This window comes from Salarias fasciatus, chromosome 1, assembly GCF_902148845.1.
Source record: "Salarias fasciatus chromosome 1, fSalaFa1.1, whole genome shotgun sequence".
Taxonomy (NCBI): domain Eukaryota; kingdom Metazoa; phylum Chordata; class Actinopteri; order Blenniiformes; family Blenniidae; genus Salarias; species Salarias fasciatus.
This window is the reverse complement of record NC_043745.1, coordinates 22,671,343-22,696,912: the sequence shown is the minus strand read 5'-3', so window position 1 is coordinate 22,696,912 and position 25,570 is coordinate 22,671,343. Positions and strand designations below refer to the sequence as shown.

Below are 25,570 nucleotides of genomic sequence, written 5' to 3'. Positions count from 1 at the left end.
GGTCACTAACCTGAGCCTTCCTGGAGACACTGAGGGGATTACAGCAGCCAACCTCTGCTGAACTGTGCCTGTATTCAGACGTAAAGACGGCCTCTTTATCACTCAGCAGGTCCAGCCCATTCTATTTCCTCTCTTCCCGCTCGACGCGTCTCAAATAAGGCCAGACCAGAAACCCGCTAGTCCCAACTCTGTGCAATATACTCACAGGGGACCAATTTGCACAGCCAGCCCTTGTCTGAATCACTCTATCAATTAGGAGCCACTGTGTTCATCATCACATACATTATTGTAGAGGCTGGTCTGGTCATTGTGTTGAGGTCTGCCTCTCAGGAGAGGAAAAGGATGAAATAAATGACCAGGGAGTGAAGCCACAGTTGGACAGGCTGCTGTACTAATCTGAAAGGACGGCTGTAATTATGAGTCTCCCGAGGAACTGGCTGTGTGGCAAGTCCAATGTGTGAACATGGCGCTAACAGTCAGGAAGGTGCACTGCACCCCTTCTCCACAACAAAGTAAGACACTGAGTCAAATCAATATTTTCAATCTCTCGGGATCAATTCGGCATCTGAGCACAAAGGAAGACATGTTGCCTGCGACCAATACGTATAAATGAAAAGTCAAACTTTGCGGCCATAATGGGCTGCAGAGTATCACATTCTTTTGTAATCATGAGCACAGGCTGGGGGAGTCTTCAGAAAAAAAAAAAAACCTTATAATTGAATTCTACATCAGAGAGGGAGGCAAGGGATCAAAGAGTTAATGAAAATAACTCAGATACTCACAACATAATAAACAAAAGTCTTGACCTCAATGTTGGTTATATCTAGTATTAGGGTTGGAACGTAACATTACCATTAAGTATGCTAATAATTTCATCTATTTCTGTGGCTTCTCTTTGTTTTAAGCAATGCTGCTTAGTGCTGAGAGACCCATTCAACTAACAGCAAAAAAATAAAAAAATAAATAAATGACAGAGAGAGAAAGAAAGAAAGAGATGACAGTCTGTGTTAGCAATGGAGAGTAGTCCCTGTGCTTTGGATGAGAGTATAACAGTGGCATTCAGATGCCATTCATATGTTGATTACACGAAATGGTCCCATCAGTATGAGATGATCTCATCAGAATAAAAGTGTTTCATCAATGGGATGTGATGTAATCAGCATGAAACAGATGATTTTCTTTTTTTTTTTCTCTCTCTCCATGAAGAGAGCAAATAAAAAAAGTGACACTGCATCTTTAAGAAGCCCAGAGTCTCGCTGTGTTTTAGTCAAACAAAAGCAGCCAATTGGGAACATGCAACCTGAAACCAGAAGCCTGGCTCAGAGGGCCTCACACAGACCTCAGAGCAGGGACACACCCCGTGTACTCCTGATTCAAGCAGGCACAGAGCCACAGCCTGCTATCTAACCATTCACAGAGCAAACACTTCCACACAGCCAGTCAGGAAATCTCAAACACAACCTCACGGATCACTTGCTTTTACTGCTTTTTATTGCAGATCTGGAACTATATGTTGTAGAAACCATAAATCTAATGACCTTACAGCTATATACTAATAAATTAAGAGCAAAAAATACAATAGTAGGCAGACTCATTTCAGTAATTCTAATTTTCTATTATAAAATGCAGTATACTCTGCTGCTCTGAATGTCAGTATGAGTCCATAACCTGAGTTACCATAAACCTTTTTCAAATAAATCTGTAATTTCACTTGATGACGTGAAATATAAACATTTCAGATCCCATTTTATCGCTAAATACAATCTCTGCAGCATGAAAAGCTCGACTCTTTTGTACTATCAGCCCTCTCCCCTGCAACGCTGCATCCAGCTGCCGACACCTTGGTTTCCTCTATCAGCACTGCCTGTGCTAAGCAGTCCTATGAGGCATGAACCCAGCGACAACACCAGGCTGTGTGCAGGAGAGTGGAATCTCACACGAGTCACAACATGTTATGCTTGGTCACCACAACATGGACACGAGTTAGAGCTGAAATCTGCCCCTTGAACAGACTGCCATGAAATAACATGCACTTCAAAATCAATTCTGCTGCTCAGCAACAGGGCAGCTCTAAATGTAGATCCATTTTGGGGCTGAGTCCCATTAATTGCACATTCTCAGAGCCACAGAAACACAGGTGGACAATGTGCTAAAAATATGTTGAAAAGCAAAATGAAATAAACTTGATCTTGATTCATCTATTAGCTTGATGTTGATGTCAGCTGTTGTCGATGGGCATGGGCGTACATACAGGAGACATGTCTGCATCTTGTCCATAACTCCAAATAACATGTAGAAGAATCATCATGATGAAAGAAGAACAAACAAATATACAAGTCAGGTAACGACAATTACAAAATGGAAGACCTTCTCTGTAGCAAGCTTTCAAGCAGACATGCAGCGCAATCATATAAAATGTGCTTTCGGTGACTAATCTCTTTAAGCTTTTATATGAGTGTCTGTAAAAATCACCTCATTGACAAAAGTAAGCTGAGATTTAAATAGATTTCATTTGTCTCTTGAACTTTTTCCATCTTTATTCTCATTTTTCTCTTTGCAATTAAGTCAGGTACAGTATTACCAAATTAACATCAGTGCCTAAACACATTTCTCAACTATAATTGAAATAAAATCCTGTTGGTCTGCTCACATTTATTCTCATTTTTCAAGAAAACAGTCACAAAGCAGACACGGGTGTGCTTGTTGATGCACTGAAACAGTGGTTGGTTCATGCTATTTTCTGTTTTGGGGAGGCTAATAGAAGCACAAGACTCCATAGTGATCCATTATGAATACATAACCAGTCTGCTGCAACCCAGCCTCAAAATCTTGAATCTTCTTGCAACTCAAAATGACTCGTTCCTTTCCTCATCATACCTGTATCAATGCTATTTACACTTTCAACAGTTACTTCTTTTGAGGAAGACATAAAATAATTGGACTTTTTTCACTACCATGTATGTGAAAACACAGTCCTCCTGCACTGACAATGGCAGGGGAACAAATGAGGGATTATTCTGGAGGTGTGTGATGCCTCTCCTGCAATGAAGTTCCTCACACTCCATTCTGAGTGAATGCAGGTGACTCAGGGAGCCTGAGCTGATCCCAGAATTCCTCATTATCCGCCCAGCAGGGAGGATCAGGTCCGCTCGCTCTCTCTCAGAGCATGCTCGGCCCGATGAGACGAGCCCCAGAGGAGCACAGTGCTGGGCCATCGGGGGCAAGCCAGGTCTGCTCATTATATCTAACTCATCCTTGGCATCTCTGCAAACCAAGTGCCACTTAGTTCCCACAGGAGGGGTCTGGGCTGGATCACTGACGAGATGGCAGAGCAAACAGCAGAATGGTAATGGGAAAAGCTTTACATCAAAAGACACGTGCAGATTGAAGCACAGTGTCCAGCGGTCGATCTATAAAGGGAGTATTACCGAGTCTGGAGTCGCTGCATTTCTAGACTGTATTTATTATTTTTTGAATGAAAGTGTGAAATGAATAGTGTCATTGCTTCTACTGCGTATCAGGCGCAAATACGAAGGGATGAAATTCATACATCCGAGGTGGATGATTATGTCTCCGTCTAAACTACAAGCAAAGTCTTTTATAAATGGACATATACACGACAGGTGGTCTGGCCTCCTCGGAAAGAAAAAGCCTATATGCGTTCCGTGTATTCCACAAGTGGGGTATGTATTTGAATATTTATTTGTCAGTAGCTGGAGCAAAATTCAGTTTGTCCCTTTTTTTTTTTCCGGACCAGCAACGGGGGAAAAAAAATCCACCGATGTCATTTAGCTTGCTGGGTAGCGCAAATACATAGCTCAATGAATAAACATACAATTTGAGTGAAGCGTGTTGTTTCATTTATCAACTCCATTTCTGGGATAAATGAATGCAGCCTAGCACAGCAGGTGAATTATGCAAGTGTAAAGACTTAGGCCTTTGGCTCGGGGCCAACGTCCCTCATTTCCCTTTACTTTTTAGAATATGCTACTAAACTTTGAGGCCAACGTAAGAGCTGGACATGCAGCGTCTTCCAATGCAGCCATAGCTTGCCTCTAATAACGGGCACAGCGCCAGCCAACGCTGGTCTTGGCACATCTGAAACACTTCAGGTAAACACCACAATAAGCTAAGAAGCAGAAATTAGAAATTGTTTTGTACCGCAACACAGTTGCTATAGAGACTGTTGCTAATTAACTGCACTCTACCCCGGGATAACAAAGGGCTTAAGGGCACTCGGGGCGGCTCCTCTTGTGATGAGCTCTGTGTATGGAACAGTATGCCATCCCCAGGGTCTCTCAACTACAAAATACCTGTCTCCTTGTAGCCGGCTTTCATGTCAGATGCCATAAGAGGTTTTGTGCGGCGTCTGTTTCTGTTATAAACCCTATGGACTCGGTTAGCTTTGCCACATCAGCCTCGCCGTAGTTAGCAGAACCCGTCCCCCCTCCGAAAAAAAAAAAAAAAAAAAAAAAACAACAAACAAATCATTGGATGTTTGAGACACATCAATTCCTTGTAGAAGCACACAGGACCACTTTATTGGTGACTTATCATCTCTGATGGCATTTCTAAGGAGATGCAGCGTTAACAAGGAGAGTGCATTAAAAATCGCTCAGCCTCTAGTTCAGCCTGCAACCCGAGCTTTAGGGTTCAATCAGACAGTGGTACTAAACTGCACAAACAGCAAAGCTCCTTCTTTTTAATTCTGGAAGTCTGTAGGGAAAAGAGAGTGCTGAAAAAAGCTCATTTAAAAGACGAAAAAAATGTCAAACAGTTAAACTAAATATTGAAATTGCGAAAGTGTTTGACTTTATATAGTATGACAGATTTTGTGACATGGCAGAACAATAAAATGTTTATATTTACATTTGTTTTTAAAATGCTTAGTTATCTGTTTGTGTGCTGCGATGGGCGTATGAAGGTGAGTACCTGGGGATCAATATTTGTTATTAGTGTAAGGTTCCACGCAGTTCAGTTCAACTTTGATTTTGTGGCTGTTCACTTCCAACTTCGGTTTTCATAAAACTACAGTCAGCAGAGTCGGGCTGGCGGTGTGTTTCCCTTCATGTCATATTAGCTGTAAGGTTTTACAAGAAACTGATGGAGTGAAGGTAAATCTGATTTTTTTTTTTCACCATGATTTGTATATTTCGGAAGTGTATGTATATGATATACAGTATGCATGTAAATGAAAAATAAAGACAAAAAGAAATATTCATCCATCTCAGTTTATTTTAAGTTAATCCATATGAGGATAAAACATAAATAGAATGCTCTCCTTCTTTCCTCCTTATCAGAGGAGAAAATGAAAAATTGTGGAATCTGTAAGATATAGCTTAAAAAATAATTTCATGATTAAAACCATGGATTTATGAGTACACTTTGCTGTTACTCAAAAATATTGTTTTCTCGTGTATCAGAGGCGCTAGTGCAACATGTTACTGATGCACAATAAGTTGAATGTTAGTGGACTGCTCAAAGCTGCCAGGTTTTGCTGCTTTCCTCAAAGTTAATATGGTGCTTTTACAATGGTAATTCCAAGAACTATTACAACGAAGTGCGAAAAAAATGGTATATAGACAACAGACAGTGCTTCACATTGTCCGCGACACGGAGAGTAGCAACATCTGAATGTAACAAAAGAACACCAGTTTCAAGTGTTGCACTTGAAAAGTTTCTGACATAGCAATCAGTAGTTTATTCAAAGAGTTTAAAGTTCCATCTCTGAGTCTGATTATTTATTCAATGACCTTAACGACACACAACAACCACCCCATAGAATATGCCGCATACCTAACCATCGTTAAAAGGTTTGACCCAGAAAATAGCAAGGGGAAAAAAAAAAAAACTTAAGCTTTTGAACATTATTAACACAGCGCTGTCCTTCAGACGGAAGCCATGTAAAAACATTTGTTATGTCAGCATTTAAGAATTTGTGTCATTTTCTCACAAACAAGCAAGAAGAAAAGGAAGCAAATCAAAAGGTATGAAGCTTCACATTGAATGAACTGCTTGAGGACTTTGGATTTGAAAAGAAACTTCTAAATAGAAACAAAAACAGGAAGTTCTCTCAGTGACTCATAAGATTTATTTCAGTTGATTGGCAAAGTCAAGTCACCTAGGCTCCGTTTCCACCTGGCATTAAAATGCATCTCGGGTGATCCGAACATAGATGTCGATCCCTAAAGAAAGGTGGAAACAGGCACCAATACATATTCATGTGTCTTCACTCAAACCACTTCCGGAGGCGTTCTGGAAAGCATGTGCTCGCATACGTTTGGCAGTGGAAATAATACGTGTCTCGAACGGTCTGGACAGCGGCGTAGCCAGAAAATACGTTATATGGTGGTGGTAAATATCTTAGGTTGGGCAATTCATCTTTCTTCAGAAAGTGATAGATGGTATAAAATTTGACCCAAGCAGCAGCCATCAGACAGCGCTGTTTGGTTAAATTTTCTGTCATTCATTTATATTGTTAATCAGTTGAGTCGCGACTAAAACCTGTCCCCTCTCCAGGCGATTTTTCCGGCACTCCTTGCCCTTTATCTGCTCTGTCATTGCAGATTATATCTAGAAATTGAAGCACATACATTACTAGTTTATTATCATTTAGTATTAGATTTTACTTATTTATTTTTTTCTGTCTCTGCGTCGCGGGGGGCAACACCAAACACGATCATCGCTTGCTGCTCCGCTGTGCGCCAGGAAGTGACGTGAAGGGATTACTGGATCCAGATCTGAAGCGGCCGGCCCGGGACGCGTTATAAGGACAAGTGTTTGCATCTGGCTTTGCCACATGTGCTCGGATCACCCAGGACACATTTCAATGCCAGGTAGGAAATGGGGCCATAGATTTAAATTTACAAGGCTGTCCTGGTTGTTCATTTCAAGGTCATAGGATTCACAGTTCTGAGACTGTCATTTTGATCACGGAGATAATTAAAGCGGACACTCCCTCGTCACAAATGTGTGGGCTATAATTTAAGTTATCTGACTATGAAACATTTCTAACATCAGAGTGAATGCAGGCATCAGCATTGTGCTAGAAGATTGACCTGAAGCCTGCGTGTTAGCATTTCAGGTCCTGTACTGGATTTAAATACTTAGACAAATATATATTCTTTCAAGCTGATTTTCTACATAGTAGCCACTGTTTTAATACTAGACTGCCTCCATCTGTTTGAATAAAAACAAATATTCCTTTCTGTTTTTAACACAGACCCATGGCACCCACTTGGATTGGGGGAATTGTCACAGCTCATGGCATGATTGGATTGGCACTGAAATGCAGCAACAGTTGCAAGGTTGAACAAAAGGCACTGTCCCTAGAAAAAGCACCCATACATCAGACCACCAGCAATCTGCTGCACACACTCAACGGATTCTAATATGTTATTTAAAAGATTTTTGCATCTGCAATCAAAAACGGCAAATGTATATGTTCAGATACAGATATAGATATATGTGTAAATATATACACAGGCACTTAGCTTTCATTTCAGCCATAATCGTGATGCAGTACTCATCCCTGTGGAATTTTTTTCAAAAGTTTTTTCACATGAGGATGGATGAAAATCGTTCAACTATTTTTATTTAACAGCCCTCTTTCAGTAAGACAAAAGATGCAACCCAAGGACTCTGCAGACTGGTGAGACGTCTGTAACCAGATACGCGGCACATCTGGCAGGACGAACCTCTATTCAACCCCACAGTGGTCTCCTCAGCACTTTTTTGAGGTAGATTCAACACTACAAAGAAAGTATTTGGGTTTGTTACAGGGAGAGGGACAGAGGGCTTAAAAGGCAGCATTTTTCAGTTCAAGTATTCCTGAAAAGGGTAGATTTCAGTTTTGCACTTTCAGTTTAAGATTATATCAAATCCAAGGCTTTCCAAATAATTATTCAGTTTATTTTGGATTTGATTTTGAAGTGCATATATATAAAGGAACACATTAGGCCCTGACCGCGAGTAAATCAGCAAATATTACTTGTGCTGCAGTTGAAATAATAAAAAGAACCTTTCTGAACAAAGAGTCTTTAAAAGGCCGGCAATTTGTAACATAGTGAGATTGTCTGCCGAGTGGGAGAGAGGCAGGCGTTGCGGCGTTGCTCATTTACAACTGCAGAAAAACAAATTTTCATGCTTTAATCTACAGCAGAGGAGCAGCTTCCCTGGCAGCCGCGCTCTGTGTGGGTACGAGGAAATACGAGGAAGAGAAAGTGGGGAGGGTCCTGTTGTCTGAGCCCACTTCTTTGTAGTGGCAACTGAGGGGTTTCACAGCGACTCCTAGAATTTACATTTTGTTTGGCCGGAGGGGGGTCACATGACAGCTGCGAGCGAATGCTCTGAGGGGCTTTCTGCTTTCACTTGACACTGACAGGCTGTGAGACGGTCCAACACCACAGAGAGAAAATATTCTCTCTTTCCATGACATCACCCAGCCAGGAATGGGGGAGGAAGGGGAGGGAGAAGAGGGGGCACAGCTGGTGGCAGCCACAGTACCATCTGCTACCGGCTAATAGTTCATGCTGCTTTACTTATAAACTTGCACTTGTGTGAACCAGAGTAGCGGCTGTATGGTCACCATCGCAGTCTCATATCTGATTACTGAGCACAGCCATGTACCGATGCATATTTTCCTCATTTTTTCCAAAAGGATATTGAAAGTTAAACCATCCAGATGTTTGTATATTTATAACATTCTGCAACGTTTTGTGGGATATTTTACATGAAATTATAGAAAATGACCAAATTATAGCTTGGAGGTAAAAAAAAAAACTACAGTTACTTGATACTGAATATCAAGTTTCTGAAATCTTACATTTATAAGCTTTAAAACATGAACTCCAACAATACTGCAGGAAAGGTCATGGATTGCCATTGTAGCTTTCCAACAGGTCAGTGTGCGCGCAAGAGAACACAAAAGCTACATCTGCTATAAACACAGCATAACGCAACCTTCGAGACTGTTGTCTTTTGCTGTCAATGTCGAGGTGCTGACACGTTTTCTTCATGCTTTTTGCGGAGTAGATCTGGTCATGAGCAAAAATGAGAAAAAAAAAAAAAAAAACAAATAGCTTCCTCTGACTTACATTACCTGCTTGGACAAACGCTGCAGATTTTCACTGGGAGATATTTCAAAATTTTGTGTTGTCAGCTTATTGCACACTTCATATAAATGCTTTCAGAAGGTTCAGTTTCACTTCACTGGGCAGGAGTCAGTTATTTTAATGCATGATGTGTATGATAATCAGTGAAGGTCAGAGAGCCAGTGGATGTTTGTTACAGTTGGAAAGACTCAGGACGGTTGGGTCCCTCACGCTTCCAGCCCTTAAGGTTAGCTAATCAGCTGCTGAAGGGGAATCATACAGGAAGACTGTCACTTCACTTCACCCGATTTCAGAACAGCAAAGCATAACATTCCCCAAAATGTCAAACCGTCCCTTAGAAGCTTCTTATTTCTGACCGATGATCGAAAAGCTAAACGCTGCTTCAGTAAGGCTTAAAACTCGCAAAAACACATGCGCACGTCTGTACTCACCATACATCTTCCCCTCGTCAGAGAGAATGATCTTCCTGCGCCCACATGGAGGATAGATGGCCAGGGCCTCCTGGAAGCTCTGTTCAATGTCAGGGCTCCACACCCCCTCAGCATCATTGTCTACAGGCTTGTCTGCCGAGTCGCTCATCCTCTCCATGTCCTCGGCAGGGCTTTCGCTGCCGCTCCAGCTGCTGGGATCAATCGTGGCGGTTGGGCTCTCCAAGCTGACGCCTGGAGCAGACTAGGGAGAGACCTGGAATCCCCAAATAAACAAACACAACCCAGGCATTACTAGCCGGAACACAGTAGCAGAGATGTACGTCCAAATCACAGCATAGTACAAACTGTTAGTCGAGAGCACAATATGGAGAGAAAGCTGCCAAACAAGCTTGGACAACGCCAACGCTGTTTTTGAATTCATTCACAATGCATGTAATAGGTTTAGCACACTGAACATCTTGTACACAGCGACGTGGAAAATTTACTAAGGGATCAGATGATTGGTGCAGACTGTGTCAGAGATATTTCCCATTGTTCTAAAAAAAAATGAGCCCATTTAAAAAAAAAAAAAAGCTTTAAAATTCTATTTACAACAAAATTGAGCACTTTAGATGCAATACTATAACATGCACTTCACAGCTATGTATTTTTAGAAGCTGTAATCACCACCAGAGAGAAAATACCAGGAACAAAGTCTTTAGAGGCCACAAGTTTGCAGGCTGCTTCCAGGAGTAACTGTAGAGGACTGTGATTTTGAAGAACATTTCCTCAACAAAACATTCATTGTCAGCAAGTCTATACTGCCATCAATGAAAACAGAGAAAAAAAAAAACTACTAATCTGTAGCACTCGAATCACCACAGCCTTCAGCCGTCACACACTAAAGCAAGGAGCCAAACCGGAGTTGCTCACACAGGTGGAGAAAGCCTCATTTCACCAGTCGTCCCTGACAAAATCAACAAGCTCCTGGTGAATCTGCAGCTAATAAACTGCGGCCTGTGTCATTATGCGGAGACGGTGTCGGGCAACGTAAAAAGGAATCTACACCGTCTATCCCAAATATCACAGGAAATTACTAGAAGATCATAAATGCATACATGTCCCTAATAGTTGAACATGTGTGTCTTTAAAATGAGATGGAACCACGGTGCTGTGTGTGGACACTGTGTGGCTTCATGAATGGAAAACATTTTGCACGGGGCTATTCACAGCCAGAGTCAGACCACAGACTCGATAACACTCTGAAAGAGTTCAATAAGTTCACTGAGGGTGTGACAGTACTTAACCCTTGTGATCCTGAGGCAACAGTTACGTCTTTCCTTTTATGACTGTTTTCACCATTTGTGTAGTATTCCCTTTAGGGCTGAATGTGACAGGATTTCACCTTTTCTAATGCGTACTTCTGGAGGTTGAGAGTCAATTCATCAGCCACAGATATATAAAATGATAAGGTAGTCTGCTCTGGAAAAGGGACAAAGTTTGCAGAGGTTTTGGTTTCGTTTTCAGTATATTAAAAAAAATTGTATGGTAACAGTGTCAGGCAAGAATAGTGGGGAAATGATCATAATTTTACATGCAAAGGTTAACATTGTGCTTGTATGACAGAAATGGTGGGGCACAAGGCTTGAGATGGACATGATAGTCCAAAAAAATCTGTAAACATGTATGGAAATATTTATGTATCTTCAAATGAGAATATAAATAAAGATTTTCACATATGTTATCATTCTATCATTCTGCAGCTATTAAAAGGGAAGGCACAAATTTATTTCAGAACAGTTTGATAAATATAAACAGAAAGTTGATCCAAAGCTTGTCAGATAAAAACTGTCTTAATTATAGGTAGCTTGAACCACGGCCCAAGCTCAAAAACAAAGCAAAAAACAAAACAAAACAAAACACTCAATTCTAAAGACATCAGTTCTCTGATCTTCTCCTGGAGATGAATACTCAAGGTAACAAGTGTTAAGGAATCAATAAGTTGGTATAGTTCTCATACGACCAATCGGTAAGGAGGAATTACGCTGACAGGTTGTATAAAACAGCTGCATTTTCCAGATCAATGTAGCTGACTGTTGTCTAAGTGCTTCCGCTTCAGTCACACAATACAAACTGAAATGTTATTCTAGGGCTTCGTGTCTATTCTCCCGTTCTAAACATGGTAAGTAGAAGATTGCATGTTGGGCAGTGAGCTCAGTCAGGTGTTTATATGTACACGGCAGCGCAGCGGCTGAGCAAATCCCCCAATCCACTCCGGCTGCGTGACGGTATCACCAAACGTCTGCTGCGAAATCTGACGCCGTCCTTCGTGTTTCTGGAATCCCATCAAAAATGTCGTTCGTGATCAGGAGGATGTCTGCTGTATGTTATACTGACTTTTTACTTCTTGGGGACAGACTGGGTTTTCTTTAACAAGTAGAGATTTGAGAGTTTGTGTCAGCTGTGGAACTGCTACTGCCTTTACCCTCAAGTCACAATCCAAACTAACTTTCATGTTTTATTTCATTTACTAACAGTTCGTTGAGTTTCTGTCTGTTCTTAATCTCCCCGCTCTTTCCAGACAACTGCTTCCTCCCTGAGCAAGATCCTATTCAAGCAGCACAAGCTGTCAGGAAGCGGGAATAGTAGCATATGTTTCTTCCAGCATGTCAGTTCATGAGGGAGAAAGAGGGGGATGGGAGCAAGCTGTTGGGGGAAAAAAAAAAAACTCCCAGAGAGCAGAGCAGAGAGAGGTTTTAGTGAATTCCGTTTTTGTGTGCTGACTGCTGACGCTGCAGAACTAACTCACAAACTGATGAGGGAGGGGAAACATTCCCATTTCAACCACTAAACGGCCGAGACTCTTTCTAGATGTGCTCCTTTCATCCCAACCAAATGATGAGCTGCATTTACAACTAAAAACCAGCTCTCATTTAAAAAAAAAGAAGCAATACTAGAGAAAATACACAAAGTTCCTGACATTTGGAAAAAAAAACTTATACATCAATTATACAGTTCAGATATCCCCGGTGATGTAGTCTGATAAAAAACATTCACTCAGAATAAAATAGATACAATCTTCAGTAACTAATTCACACATCTGTTTAGAAGCCACCCAAGCAAAAAGAAACGTCGCAGCTGAGCTGAGTCCAGAGCAGAGCTCGTCCATCAACAGCTGACAAGCAGGTTTTGTACTTCTGCGCTTGTCTTGAAGGTCTAAGTTTTGTTTAAAGACTGAAGCTCTGTTCTGCTCGGCCGAGGGTGACAAAAGTGATTCTTTCAGTGGTCTTTCGTGACCTTTACCCATCAAAACAGGCAGTTTACCTCCTCTGTATTCACGCTCCAAACACTGCATTAGAGAAGAAAGGCTTCTGGAGAAATGAAACAAGATGAATGAAAATACTCTGAATACATCCACCAACAAACTATTTCAACAATTTCAGCTCAACTCGGTGTAATTTGACACTGAAATCAATGAAACGCCTGCCTGATCAGACATTTAACAGCAGTTTAACAAAAAGCCAAGAAAAGAAAACATAACAATTGAAAGAGAGAAAAATGTCCTGTTTCAACAGTACATGTGAAAAAGTGCTAAAAGAGCGACACGGCAAATGTACAAAAAACTTACCCCAAATGTTTAAATAGCAAAAACATGAGTACGTACTAATAAAGTTAATAAAACAATCCCACTTAAAATGGACTGACAAAGAGGATTGACAGTATTCCACAGGTACAGAATGAGCAAAACATTTTTAAATAAATCATCTCAAAAAATACTGGAGCCGCTAAAATTGAGGAAAAAATATCAGAATAAGCTCTCTCCATTCACAGTGTTTCTTCCCTCAGCTGCGTCTCCTGTGTGATGATCATTATGTGAGTGAAAGTGAAACAAATCAACCCACACAAATACTACAACAGAAAAAAAAAGCTGTCAACTTTCATATTTTTCACATCCTTTTATTCTCTTTACAGTTACAATTCACAAGTGAAGAAATGAACTTTATGACTGTAGAATGCAGAGAGAAGGTAAATTGATCTCTTTTCTTTATTTTAGCAGAGAACATCCCCGTTGGAGGGAGACATGTTTTGCCTTCTCACTTCGATAAAGCACTTTCAAAATTATGTTTACAGACTTCATGTGAATTTGCATCTGGGTGAATTTCCTGAAAGCTCTGGAAATCCTTGTTTGTTTTTCATAAAAACTCACCCTTGTTTGTTTTTTTACCTAGGCAGCACAAATGCAGTTGAAGCCTGAACTCTACTTTTGTCATACACCTAATTTCATCTTTTTTTCACCAGTTTCTTCGTCATGTAAAAAAAAAAAAAAAAAAAAATTGCTGTGAATTTGTTCAACTTCACAATTTAAAAATGACTCAAAAAAAAAGTTCTTACTAGACGGTTCAGAAAAATGAAAATGATTCCTCTATTTCATAGTTTAACACTGCTATTTCAACAAGTTTTGTTTGGCCGCCACTCAATTAAAAATTGTTGTAAATCATCTGGAAAAAATGTGAACATGGCTGATGATGGTGAACTGCCTGATCAACGGCTAATAATCATCATCATATTATCACTTATTAAGACTCCAACTTTATTTGGCAAATGCCAGACATTTAGAGAATGTGCAGACTAATAATTTATGTGAACGTGAATAAAACATGAGAGAAGGCTATGCTACAATTTAGTTTCAGTCAATAATTGATTTAAGGGATCCAAGGATTTCAGGTTAACAACAAACATCAAATGGATATAAATCCTTAGCATAAGTTGTAACAAAAGGTGGAGCTCAAATAAATGTCATAACTGTTACCATTAAAGTCACATTTTTTATAAGTACATATTGTTGGCAAAAGACTGGATTATCAGTTAATGTGACTTAAACTTAGAAATTTTGAATTTTGCAGGTGTATATAAAAACTTTGAGTGAATGAACTGAATTGTACCTGCTTATTAATTTCCTGAAGAAGCAGACTAAAGTGAAGCAATATAACAGCTTTAGAATTCCGTTACACTGCAGATGTGTGTGACAGCGAGTGTCTGAGGCAGCTTATTGTTGCGTTGCCTTCGGATGACTTGATATATAATGTCCATACAAAATGCAGGATGTGGCAAAAACAATTAAAGAAAGATTAAAGCTTAACATACATATGAGAGGACTGCATATTTCTTCTGTCACATACTTGTTTGAGCGATAAAAAAAGATATATATGCTTCTTTGATTGAAATCCACGTCATATTTATCTGTAAGATGAGGTTTGTTGACCTGTCCTCTGAACCCTGAAATAAGACTGGGTGAAAAGAAGAAGGAAAAAAAAAATGAAAGAAGGAAAAAAGAAAACACATCCCACCCAGGAGATTTGTTTCTTTGCCTCAACTGGGCGCTTCAGAAGTGTGAAACATGTGAATAACCTTGCAGTTGTCAATGAAGACAGTCTCTTAGTGCCTTAGAATCTGCAGACTAATTATGTCTGTCAAAAGGAGGTACGAATGTCACCCACAAAAAACACTTGTGGCCTACAGATAATTGCATACTTCTGTCTTTGCATGGCACACACCATAGAAATGGTCTTATTTGCGAGATGCGGTGTTGAAGCTGGGCCCGCACCGCAATAAGTGAATGCGGTAGCTAAGCAGAGTCGTAGGTGTGACACGGAATTATGGGAAATTACACTTACCGTGAGATTACATAAACCACTCACCAAGCTGGAATCCAGCTCCTTAAATTAAGAGAACCCATTTCACCCATCAGACAGAGCAAGGTAATGAAATAGCAGATGAGAGGTCTCAAATGTAATTTTCCGTGTGGAGTTCTTTTGTGCCGTTATCTCAGAGGGTGCAATAATGATTCTGTGAATGACTTTTGTGCACCCCATTATGGCCCCACAGTAGCTAAGGCCACAGTGTGTAAAACTATAATTACCATGTGATTTCAAAACTCAACATTTTTAGCGTGTTGCAAAGACAGATCCTGGCCTTTGCATAATTACCACAGCAATGTCAAAATTATTCCATTTTAAGCAACACGTAACCAACCATGAACATTTACAATGACAGGCGTTATTGAAATTCCACTTTTATGTTATTAAAAACAAATTAATTACCTGGAGAAAGCCATGTTTGTGGAATGAAGGCTCCAGCAGCAGGTCCTTAAGGACCTTGAGACGCAGAACGCACAAAAAAAAAAAAAAATGAAACTACATAAAAGTCTATGGAAATACTCTTAATTTATGGTGAAAGCTTAAAACCCAAAGTGAAGTCGACACATGCCAGCACTGTGTAAATCAATTAAACAGATGTGGGAACCAATGAGAGTTCAATCTTTTTATTAAAAAAAAAAAAAAAAAAAAAAAAAAAAAAGAACGTTTTGACACTCGCGCTGGTTTCTTTAATTTGTGGGCTAGAATGAAACTTTTTTAAAAAAATTTAAAAGAATATTATATGTCACTAAAAGTAGTTGGAATTTCAGGACGCATCATTTCACGTTGGACATATTTGATGAATAAAATCAGATTTAACGTACAAATAATTGTATAAATAGGGCTCACCTTACTGATTTCTAAAGGTCCTGCAGAGGATAGAAAGCTTACTTATGCTGCCTCCGTTATAGGCGAAGGCTTAGTGTTTATTTCATGCCTCTTTGAACCAGCAGGCTTCAGTGCTGTGAATCTGTCTGATATCATCTCTCTCAAATCTGAGGCCTACATCCCACTACCCAGTGACCATCAGGCCACCGAGGGATCAATCTTTGTTTGAGATTGATTTACAGGTTCTGTCAAAGCAGCCTTCTCTACCTGCCTCAGACTGAGAAACAGGTAACAACAGCAACGTGATCTGGGCAACATCAGATATGTCGGCGGAGCAGAAAAGAGGCATAGCTAAAGGTCCTCCGCTTGGAACAACAGAGAAAATGGACTGTAAATCTGAGAGACAAAAATCTCTCGTTGTGAGGATTCGTCCCCCGTTCCGCCAGTAAGACTCAAATATATAAAAAGAAACACAATTTACCATTCAAACATGAGATGTAATGAAAGCTCGGAGGATATTTGCCTATCAAAAATTTGCAGTGCATTCCAGGCTGCATACAGCCATGACACAGCGGTGCGGAGTGCGAGCGGAACACATAAAGCTCAGGAAATTAAAGCTGTAAATAAAGGTCCGTCAGATAAAGGATCTCCTGACAGTTATGAGAGCGGAGCAGGCCGAGCGCTGGCTGCTGGCTCATCCAGGACGCGTGCGGACGGGCATGAAAAAACAAATCACGATGATGAGCATGAAGGCCACCATTTGCATTTGGCGCTGCCAATTCACACCGACTTTCATCTCTTTTCTTCTGCTTCTCTAACCATCATTCATCCCCGTATGGACTTTTTTTCCCCCTTCTTGTTTTTTTGCTGCTACCTAGTATTCATCCCTCTACTTACTTGTCAAAAGAAAATCCAGCACAGTTCACTGGATTACTGTGTCGGAAAAATAATAATCTGAAGAGATGCTGAAACGCCATGTGAGAATAACAAAATCAGTGGCAAATTCCATTTTATTATATGGTGGATCTTAAACTGAAAATGATTCACAGTGAATTAAAGACCAACTTTATTTTTTACATAATATTGTTAATTATAAGAAAAGAAAAGTTGATTAGTTATCCAACGTTTCACTGCCGCACCACACATTTTTGCCTCAATGGCGTCTCGCTTTAAATTTTGCTCTTAGGTAACCTCTCAATTATTATACAGCAGCCAAAAGTAATGAGGCCACCCACAAATGCCATACGTCTTTCGAAAGGAGCTGCATAATCTTTTCAATATTTAAAAGTAATTGTATAGAAGCTTATTTGTAATAAAGCAGCCCCGTTCATCTGTCAGACAGACACTCTTCCTGGGCTCGACTTAATTAAAACTATTTTGTCAAATTCCTCTTCGTTTGTTTCAAGAACATAAGAGACACAAGCTCCACAAAGAGGAGAAAACAAAGGTCCTGCAACAGCAGCAACAACATAATAAAAGCTTCTTTATACAAAACTAAATTCGGATTGGCTTACCTTGAAAGCAAACAAAAAAAAGTAAAAGTGTTGTGTAGCTTACTGTAATTGGAATTGTTTTGAACATTACTGGGCAATAGCGGATCAGGAATCAAGAGCAGGCTACTTTGAAAAGTCAGTCATCTTTATTTTATTTGAAAAAAAAAACCGAGCCTGATAAAATTTCATTGTGGTATCAGAAACACATCAATGAGCTGCACCATCATATTAGGTGATGTGCTCTTTATTTCCACGTCCTTTATCAGAGCTCTGACAGGTTTTTAAAGCCGCTTCTTCTGCAGGAATGAATAAATGAGAGCGGAACTGAGAAACGGTAAGCCGCAGAATGACACAGCCCGGTTTTGTTCCGTTATTTTATTTATTTTATTTATTTTTTTTTTTGTGCATGCTCATATTATGGATTCTTACCCGTTTACTTCTTTAAAACCTCCATATGCGCTAACGGGATAATGAAAGCCGCATTGTTTCCCGACAAAACAGCTAACCCCTTGTTGTCGCTGTAATTATAAACTAACAGCTTCTTGTTGAAAATGTTCACTATTCAACAAACTAAACAGAGAGAGAGAGAGAGCAACAACACAAAAAAGTTTGGACAGCACAGCTCTCCACTGCAGCGTCCTGGCTCGGATTCCAAACTAATTTACTGGGCACAGCCTGCATATTAATGTTGGGGGGCTCACCCTCTCCGGTCTATCTGTAGCTCTGCTGAATCCAGGGCACCTTCGGGGCACAGAGTCTGCCTGATCTGTGTCAGCCATGATAACAATACAGCGGCCATTGATGAAAGGCCTTGTGGGAATTTATTACAAGCAGTGACGGGGGGATACAGTGCCAGAGAGACCAAACAACACACATTTGAATACGAGCCACAGATTATACACAGTTTCAGTAAATAAAGTGGCTGTGAGCTTTAGCATCAAGGATTTTCTTTCACGAGCGAGAAGCCGAACGCCACCGCTGCCGCTACGGTCGGCACAGAGAGGGGAAGTTGTTGAAGCCGAGATTTCCTGCTTTCATTGCGGTTAGGAGCTGAAAATGTTTATAGTGGTTTCAGAAACTGACTCATCAAATGATTCATGGAGTATAGGCGACTTTTAGTGGGTATGTGACCAGGAGACAGTTCAGCTATTCTTTTTTTCGTGTAACATTACGAGGAAAGGTCCATGTCCTGTCATCTGAACAGCGTCTGAGGCGCTACGCATCAATAATGAGTGGTTGCTGGTTAAATGCCTCCTTTCCCTACTAGATGGTTACGACTGCCATATGGCGAACATTAAAAGGCTGTAATATTAAAGTGGTGAGACTTCAGCAAGCCAGAGCCACTCTGTGCTTTTTTTAAAACTCACAAAAGGTCAGAAAATTCCTTGAATCAGTTGAATAAGCAGGCAACGTCGCCTTCTGCTTCAGCGAAAAGGAAGTAGACTTAAACACAGCCCGCCGTAAGTATGCACAAGCAGAGAAAACAGTGTTGCACTAACTAAGGTGGTTGACGGGGCCAAAGTGCATTCAGTAGCTGGCAGTCATTTTATGGCTGCAGTACTGAAGCAGATTTACTTAGATGACGTCAGTGGCTTTGAGCCAGCTTTTCCTTTTTGGTGGCACTCTCCACTGGCCTCAGTGGGCCCTGCTCAAACTGCTGAGCAGCAGCGCATACTCTAAAATTCCCTTTCTAGACCAGGGTTTACCTCAGGGCACACACAGTCTGGAGGCCTGCAGGAGCGTCCTCCTTCTAAAGCATGCTCCGACCACGGAGGACACTAATGTTTTGATGTGATTCATCCTCTGCTACACATCACTAGTAATTACACAATTAATGACTCTGTGTCCAGATTCAATTACATATCACAGATCTTTTCTGAGCACAAAATTTTCATAACAAAAAAAAAAAAAAAAAAAAAAACAATACAGTGTATCATCACTTTGATTAAAAATGTGTGGCATTCCCAGGAGGAATTACACGGACCCATCCAACAGAGAAGACACTACGTTACATTTGTGCGTTAATATCCTGTTGCTACAAATTCAATGACGATTTCTGTGTGAAGGCAATGAAGAAGTGCAGAGCCGGCTATATTTCCTAACTACTGACACCAACAAATATAATCCTAAACATAAAGACAGACTTTATAAACTGATCCATAACAGAGATTCATTTCATTCTTTTTAATATATTTAACGTGACTGTTCATAACACACACATCAGAACAAACTACTAACAGCTAAATTCACAGTTCGTACAGACAGATGATCAACATCACACAACATCAAACCCACTGATTTATTAACTTTTACCAGGATTGTAGCTTCAATTTTGCAACTTCAATATATTTTACATAAAGTAGTCATTTCAATACAATTTAAAGCTTCTGTTTAAATTCCGGTGGGTTGACAGAAGAGGAGTTTCACTTCGCTCCAAGAAGTAATGCAATCTGCTCTCTGCTGCACCGGCGCCCATTATTCTGTCCACACTTCACAACAGACAGACCGCACTCTGAAGCCCTGCTCTCTGACCTCAACAAGGCGGCGTGAGGGACCAAAACCTGAACAATGTGGCCACATATGCACGGCAACATGAGTATTTCTCATTAGGGTGTTTATCTGCATCGGCTATCACCTCCTGCACATCATGTGGGGCATTTCCTATGAGTACAATTTCAATAGCCATTCATTTTGAAGTAATAACAGCTCATGACTAATTATAACAGCTACACTAATCACTGTCATATTTTTCAGTGTTGAAGTCTCTTGGTGTTCGGCCGTATGCTCTAAAGCCGACAGAGTTTGAAAACTCAGGAGGTGAAGTCTCTATTCGGTCAAACAAGCACATCTTGCTCAAATGTTATGCAGGCTTTCGTCCAACAGGTCCACCAGTTGCATAAGCTGAAAACAAAGCATCTATTTCTAACCCTGATTTTTTTTCCCCTTCAATGCAAGCAGATTTACACTGTGACAAGTCTGAGGTTACGCCTGACTGCATTCAAGCCGTTTTCTACAAAACTGTAGCAACCCTTTCACAGCACCTTTCTTCAGTTGTGTTTTGTCTTTATTTTCTGTGAAGTTGCACTAAATGTTTAACACTGGTTGACTGCCACAAAAAGTGTGTTTTACTATGTGAAAGCAGACATCTGCAGAGAGGCGCACATGCCTTAACCAACTGCTTTGACAATAAACACTAAAAGACTTGGGAGGCTGTAAGCGCTGCAGCCAAAAACTTTAGCAGTAGTCGCAGAGATGGAGTGTGTATTCTGGTCAGGAGTTCAATTTTCAAAGCTCTTGCAGTTATGTTTACGCATTTCAAGAACTTGTGGGACTCTTTCTTGCTCTAATACAAGCCAACAACTTTCCAAATAATTGATTTTTCACACAGTGCTGAAGCCATGCAATGTCAAGATCAGTGTGGCTGTTTAAAAGCACACTCACGATAAAACTAAAGCAGATTATTTGATAACTTTTGTTTGGATTCACCAGAGGAACAATAAATCACATTCAAATATGAGACTATGAGCAGTAAAGTTCCACAATGAAAATATTTTAACTTTGATACAAAGTAGATTTCACATCTACCTTTTTTTTTTTAAAGTGAACTTCACTGTAGCGAATAAAATCTTTTGTCCTCAGCTGCCTTCTTTGTCTCACAGCCATGGTTGTTTCTACTTCAGAGTTCACGTAAAGTTGTGTGGAGGAAATCAGTTTAAGGAGTAAAACGTTGTGACACACAGCTGGCCTGAAGGTGAGGAGGGGGGATTTCGAGTTTTAGCTGAGCAGGCATTTCCCAAAGTGGAGGAAGGAAAATGAAAACAATGAAGAAAAGTCCACGTAAACGCCACAAAGCAGCCGCAAACGCATAGGAACCATGAAATAATCGCTTTCATGTACATTTACCGCGGGCGATCTGTTCTTAAAAGAGTGGATGTTACATTTTATGATCACGGTAGCTCGATCTTATAGCATAAACTGGTATTTGTACGATAAAAGTTATTGATGAGCTTTAATGCTCCTCCTAATAAAAGGAGTTAGTAGTGATCCTTCCCTCCGGTTCAGGAACAACATGGAGAGAGCAGCACGGGCACTGCTGCCCAGAGAGGACACACGCAAACACGCCACACTCTTTAAAAAAAATACCAATAATAATAACAGATTACTCACGCGAAACTTGGATGACGATGTAAAAAGGCGCCGTTGAAGCAACAAGTCTCCCTGCAGCGTTTCCGTCGAGGTGGTCCGAAAATGCTCCGGCGAAATCTCCAACAACAACTCCCGGCTGAGCCAACTACGGAGAGGAAAACAGCACCGCTTTCAACCGTCATCTTGTCCAAAAAACTGTTATTCGTGCAGTGTTTTTCTACTTCATCCTCAGTCCCTCCGCCTGTTCCCCACTATCTGAGTCGGGGCAGACGCCATCTGAGGCTTTTTATAGGGGCGTACGATCGGGCTTCTTTGCAAAAAATGTGAAAAATGTCAAAGATTTTCGCTGCTGTGTCAAAGCCACGGGCTACAACAGAGAGTGTTCAAAGTGAGCACCCTGTTGCAACAGCGGCCATCTATCTCCGCGAAGGAAACAAACGACCTAACCTCACTTCACGGCCATGGGAGAAAATATACAAACAGATAAATAAGACAACGTTTTAATACAATGTGCGGTATTTCCAAAGCGAAAACTAACCCCCCATGAACAGAAGTCCACAACCAGTTTGAATACCTGCAACTACCATTGAAACTTACCTCGTTATTGATATCTCATTTAAAAATGCCCCTTTCTTTAGGTAGTGTGATGTTACTGGGTATTGGGAATACTATGTCAAGTTATTCTGGTGTTTTCTGGGCCAGCCAGCAAAGGTGTAGGTGAATCGCTTCGCGCACTGACAGAGATGCGAAGAATGCTCGGAATGAGAAGAGGAATGAAATGAACGCAGGGAGCGAGTTTGCGCCGGGGCGGAGCGAGAGGTGGCGTCATCCCGAGCGGAGCGGCCAGCAGGCGGCCTGGCTGGGCAGCAGGCAGCGGCGGGGACAGGGAGGGCATGGACATCCCGGGAGCCGCCGCCTTCAGGGACAGCCGGCGAGCTCCGAAATTACAGCTCCGCGGCCCGCAGGTACCTGAACGCATCCAGCCGTCCAGGAGGCACGGCGGGAATTAGAAACCGAGTCCAAATACTGCAGGCTGCTTCTTTATGAAAAGTAATGAAGCTTCTCGTGAATTAGGGAAAATTAGTACCTGATTACAGTCACTGGTTACTTCTTTTAAAAAGTGTGGAGGTTACAGGCAAGTTTTAGAAAACTGATACTTGATTATTTGTGGTTACCTTTCTTAGATAGTAAAGGGGTTACCAATTGTTACTAATAACTAAGGCTTGATTATAACTACTGTTTACATTTCTTTAAAACATTGGAAATACAAAGAAAAAATTACAGATAATTAGGACTTAACTTCATGAGTTATTTTACAATTAGGATTGAGAAATATTTGATATTTGTTGTTGCTAACATTTTGATTTGTATTTGTTAACACACCAATAAAAATATTAAAAATAGGATTGAGAAATATGGATCATCACTTCTTCAAACAAGTACATTATTCTGGAAATTAATACTTTGTTGCATTTACCAGTGCCTCCTTTGTCATGTTCTATGCCTTAGATTAGTTCCATGTAAAGCCAAGTGTCATGCACCTCCTTGTACTTATTTTTTCCCCTCTCATTTCCAATCTCCCTTCTCCCTATATGACTGTCTTTGGTTTCAGTTGTTCTCCCCTACCCCAGAAATTTTGTTCTGTCCAAGTCTGTGTCGTCACTTACCAGGTTTCCATATTTTTCCAAGTTTGTGATAGTTTCTTATTCCATGCATGTATTTTTTGATCTTCCTTGTGAGTGCTTTTCGTTGTTGGTATTTTTTGAACTTTGAGCATAGTAAAGACTTTAAGATAAACTACTCCAATTTCTGAGTTGAGCATTTGAGTCCGTCTGTTTTGTGTGTGAGGTCTTAACATCCTTTTAAAACGTGTAGTAGTTAGAAATTACTTACTGAAAATTAGAGGCTGATTATAATTACCAGTTACATTTTCTATTAAAACAAAAAACAGTTGTTAATAAGCACTTGTTACTTATTTGAAACAATAATGGAGTTATAAACACTGATCCTCCCGTCCATTTTCGATGTTTTTATCTTGGGCAGGGTCGCAGGCTGTGGGCCTGATCCCAGCTAATGATGGATGAAGGCAGGGTCCAACCAAGACCAGTTGCCAGATCAGGTAACGAGTAAGCACACTCATTTACACCAACAAGTCACAAATTAACTTCATATGCATATTTTTGGAACGGTGGGGGGGCTGTATCTGTTGAAAACATTCAAAGAGAGAATGTTTAAAGCATGGATAAGAATCTAAAACCTTCTCACTGAAGGGGAAGACTATCCGACACCCAACATTACCCCGACTACAAACAAGTAACTGAAAATAAAACATAACAGCTGCTTTCTTGGAAATGTGACATGACTTTTAGCTGTATCTCTCACATAGATTTATTTGTGTTGGTGTGTCACGTTAGCAGAGCTGTCTGCACTGTGTGTGCCAGTCTAATGACTGATTGACTCATTAAATGTGGCTCACTGTTGAGAATAATGCATTATAAAGTAACATGGTACTGTGATGCTGTGCTTGACAGGAACACAATGGCAGTGGTTTGCAACCTATTCGACCAAGCAAGCCTTTTTTGCCCTTTAACAAACAAACGTATCCATTCTGGAGCCACACGCCCTGTTTAGCATTCAAAAGAAGTGAAAACTTTGATGATAAACATGCATATGTAGTTGGCGGCGGTCCTCCGGTTGCCAACTTCCGGGTCATGTGACTGCAATACAGTGTGTTTTGCACTGATTTTCTTAGAGAAAATGAAATAAGAAAAGGTTTATATATATTATGAAAGGTGCCAGGAAGGTGACTTTAAATCCAAAGGAGGCCAATTATATCAATGTATGTTTTTCATTCAAGATTACACAATGTTTACTGAAAGTTTCCTAATGGTTTTAATATATGAAAATTACGCCTTTTTCAATGGATAGGCAAATTCAGTTTTATTACAGGACAATATTGACTTTTCAAAGACAAAAACACACAGCCAGCCTTACTATGAATCATTTTGTTTAGTATATAACGAATCAGTCATTTCATGATCCATGCTACAAGTAAAACTTAAAAATCTCTGGAATGAATTAATGACAGGATAGGCCTCAAATTTATCATGGAAAAAAAAAAATCCCTTTTCAAGCCTTACTTCTATAAATGAGGGAAAAAATGTTGTCAATAGCTCCTCTGTCTTAGAAAATCTAGTTTGAAGCACATATCTCCAACTATTTCTTCAATGCAATCATGTGAACAATGAAATTGTTGCTTCATAAAAATCTAAGTTGAACAAACAAAATATCTTCATTCGATAAATGAAGACTTTTCTCCTTTCAGAGTCGCAGCACCCGTGCTTTGGTTTAGAAGGAATGCTGCTCAGGGCTCAGATGTCTGCTCTCTCTGTTTGGCCGCTTGGGGAATTGCTTCAAACATAATTATGGTAGTGTTCTGTGCAAAGTGCCAGGAAATTTAAATAAAAGCTTAATAAATTGATGCATGTTCTCCGAAGTGTATGTTTGGTCACCCTGAGAGATGCTCTGGACACTGATTGTTACTGTTACTATAAAATAAATAATGCAGCTACAATTCCTGCAGAAACCTGTAGAGCTGCTGTCTCTCTGTCTCTCTCTCTCTCTCTCTCTCTCTCTCTCTCTCTCTCTCTCTCTCTCTCTCTCTCTCTCTCTCTCTCTCTCTCTCTCACTCTGTCCTGCTCCTTCAGGCAGCTGTTAGCTTTGATGTGAGCCGATAGGCTGCCTCCACACTGCCTGAGATATATTCACATCCCCTAAATAAACATCAGCATCTTGTTATAGGAACGGTCTGCTGCTACATGTTGTTAGTCAGCTGCTTTCATTTCTGCTTTGTCATTCGTTAATTTATCCCCCAAGTGCAGATG

At 40.4% G+C, this 25,570-nt stretch overlaps 1 protein-coding gene across 6 annotated transcripts in view; it reads right to left on the bottom strand.

The window, feature by feature from the left end:
* The window catches only part of tead1b (TEA domain family member 1b), a 52,115-nt gene extending 29,610 nt beyond the window's left edge, over positions 1–22,505 (bottom strand). For 2 of the 6 annotated variants that reach the window (XM_030084131.1, XM_030084284.1), the window contains exons 1-3: positions 22,284–22,503; positions 21,708–21,831; positions 9,545–9,797 (exon numbers count right to left, since the gene is read on the bottom strand). In XM_030084131.1, coding sequence (XP_029939991.1) covers positions 9,545–9,701 — 157 coding nt within the window. In that variant the 5' untranslated portion in view covers positions 9,702–9,797; positions 21,708–21,831; positions 22,284–22,503. Of the gene's footprint in view, positions 1–9,544; positions 9,798–21,707; positions 21,832–22,283 lie in introns of all 6 variants that reach the window. The other 4 variants (XM_030084207.1, XM_030084365.1, XM_030084079.1 and 1 more) reach the window with 3 other exon arrangements.
* Positions 22,506–25,570: the final 3,065 nt, after the last annotated feature.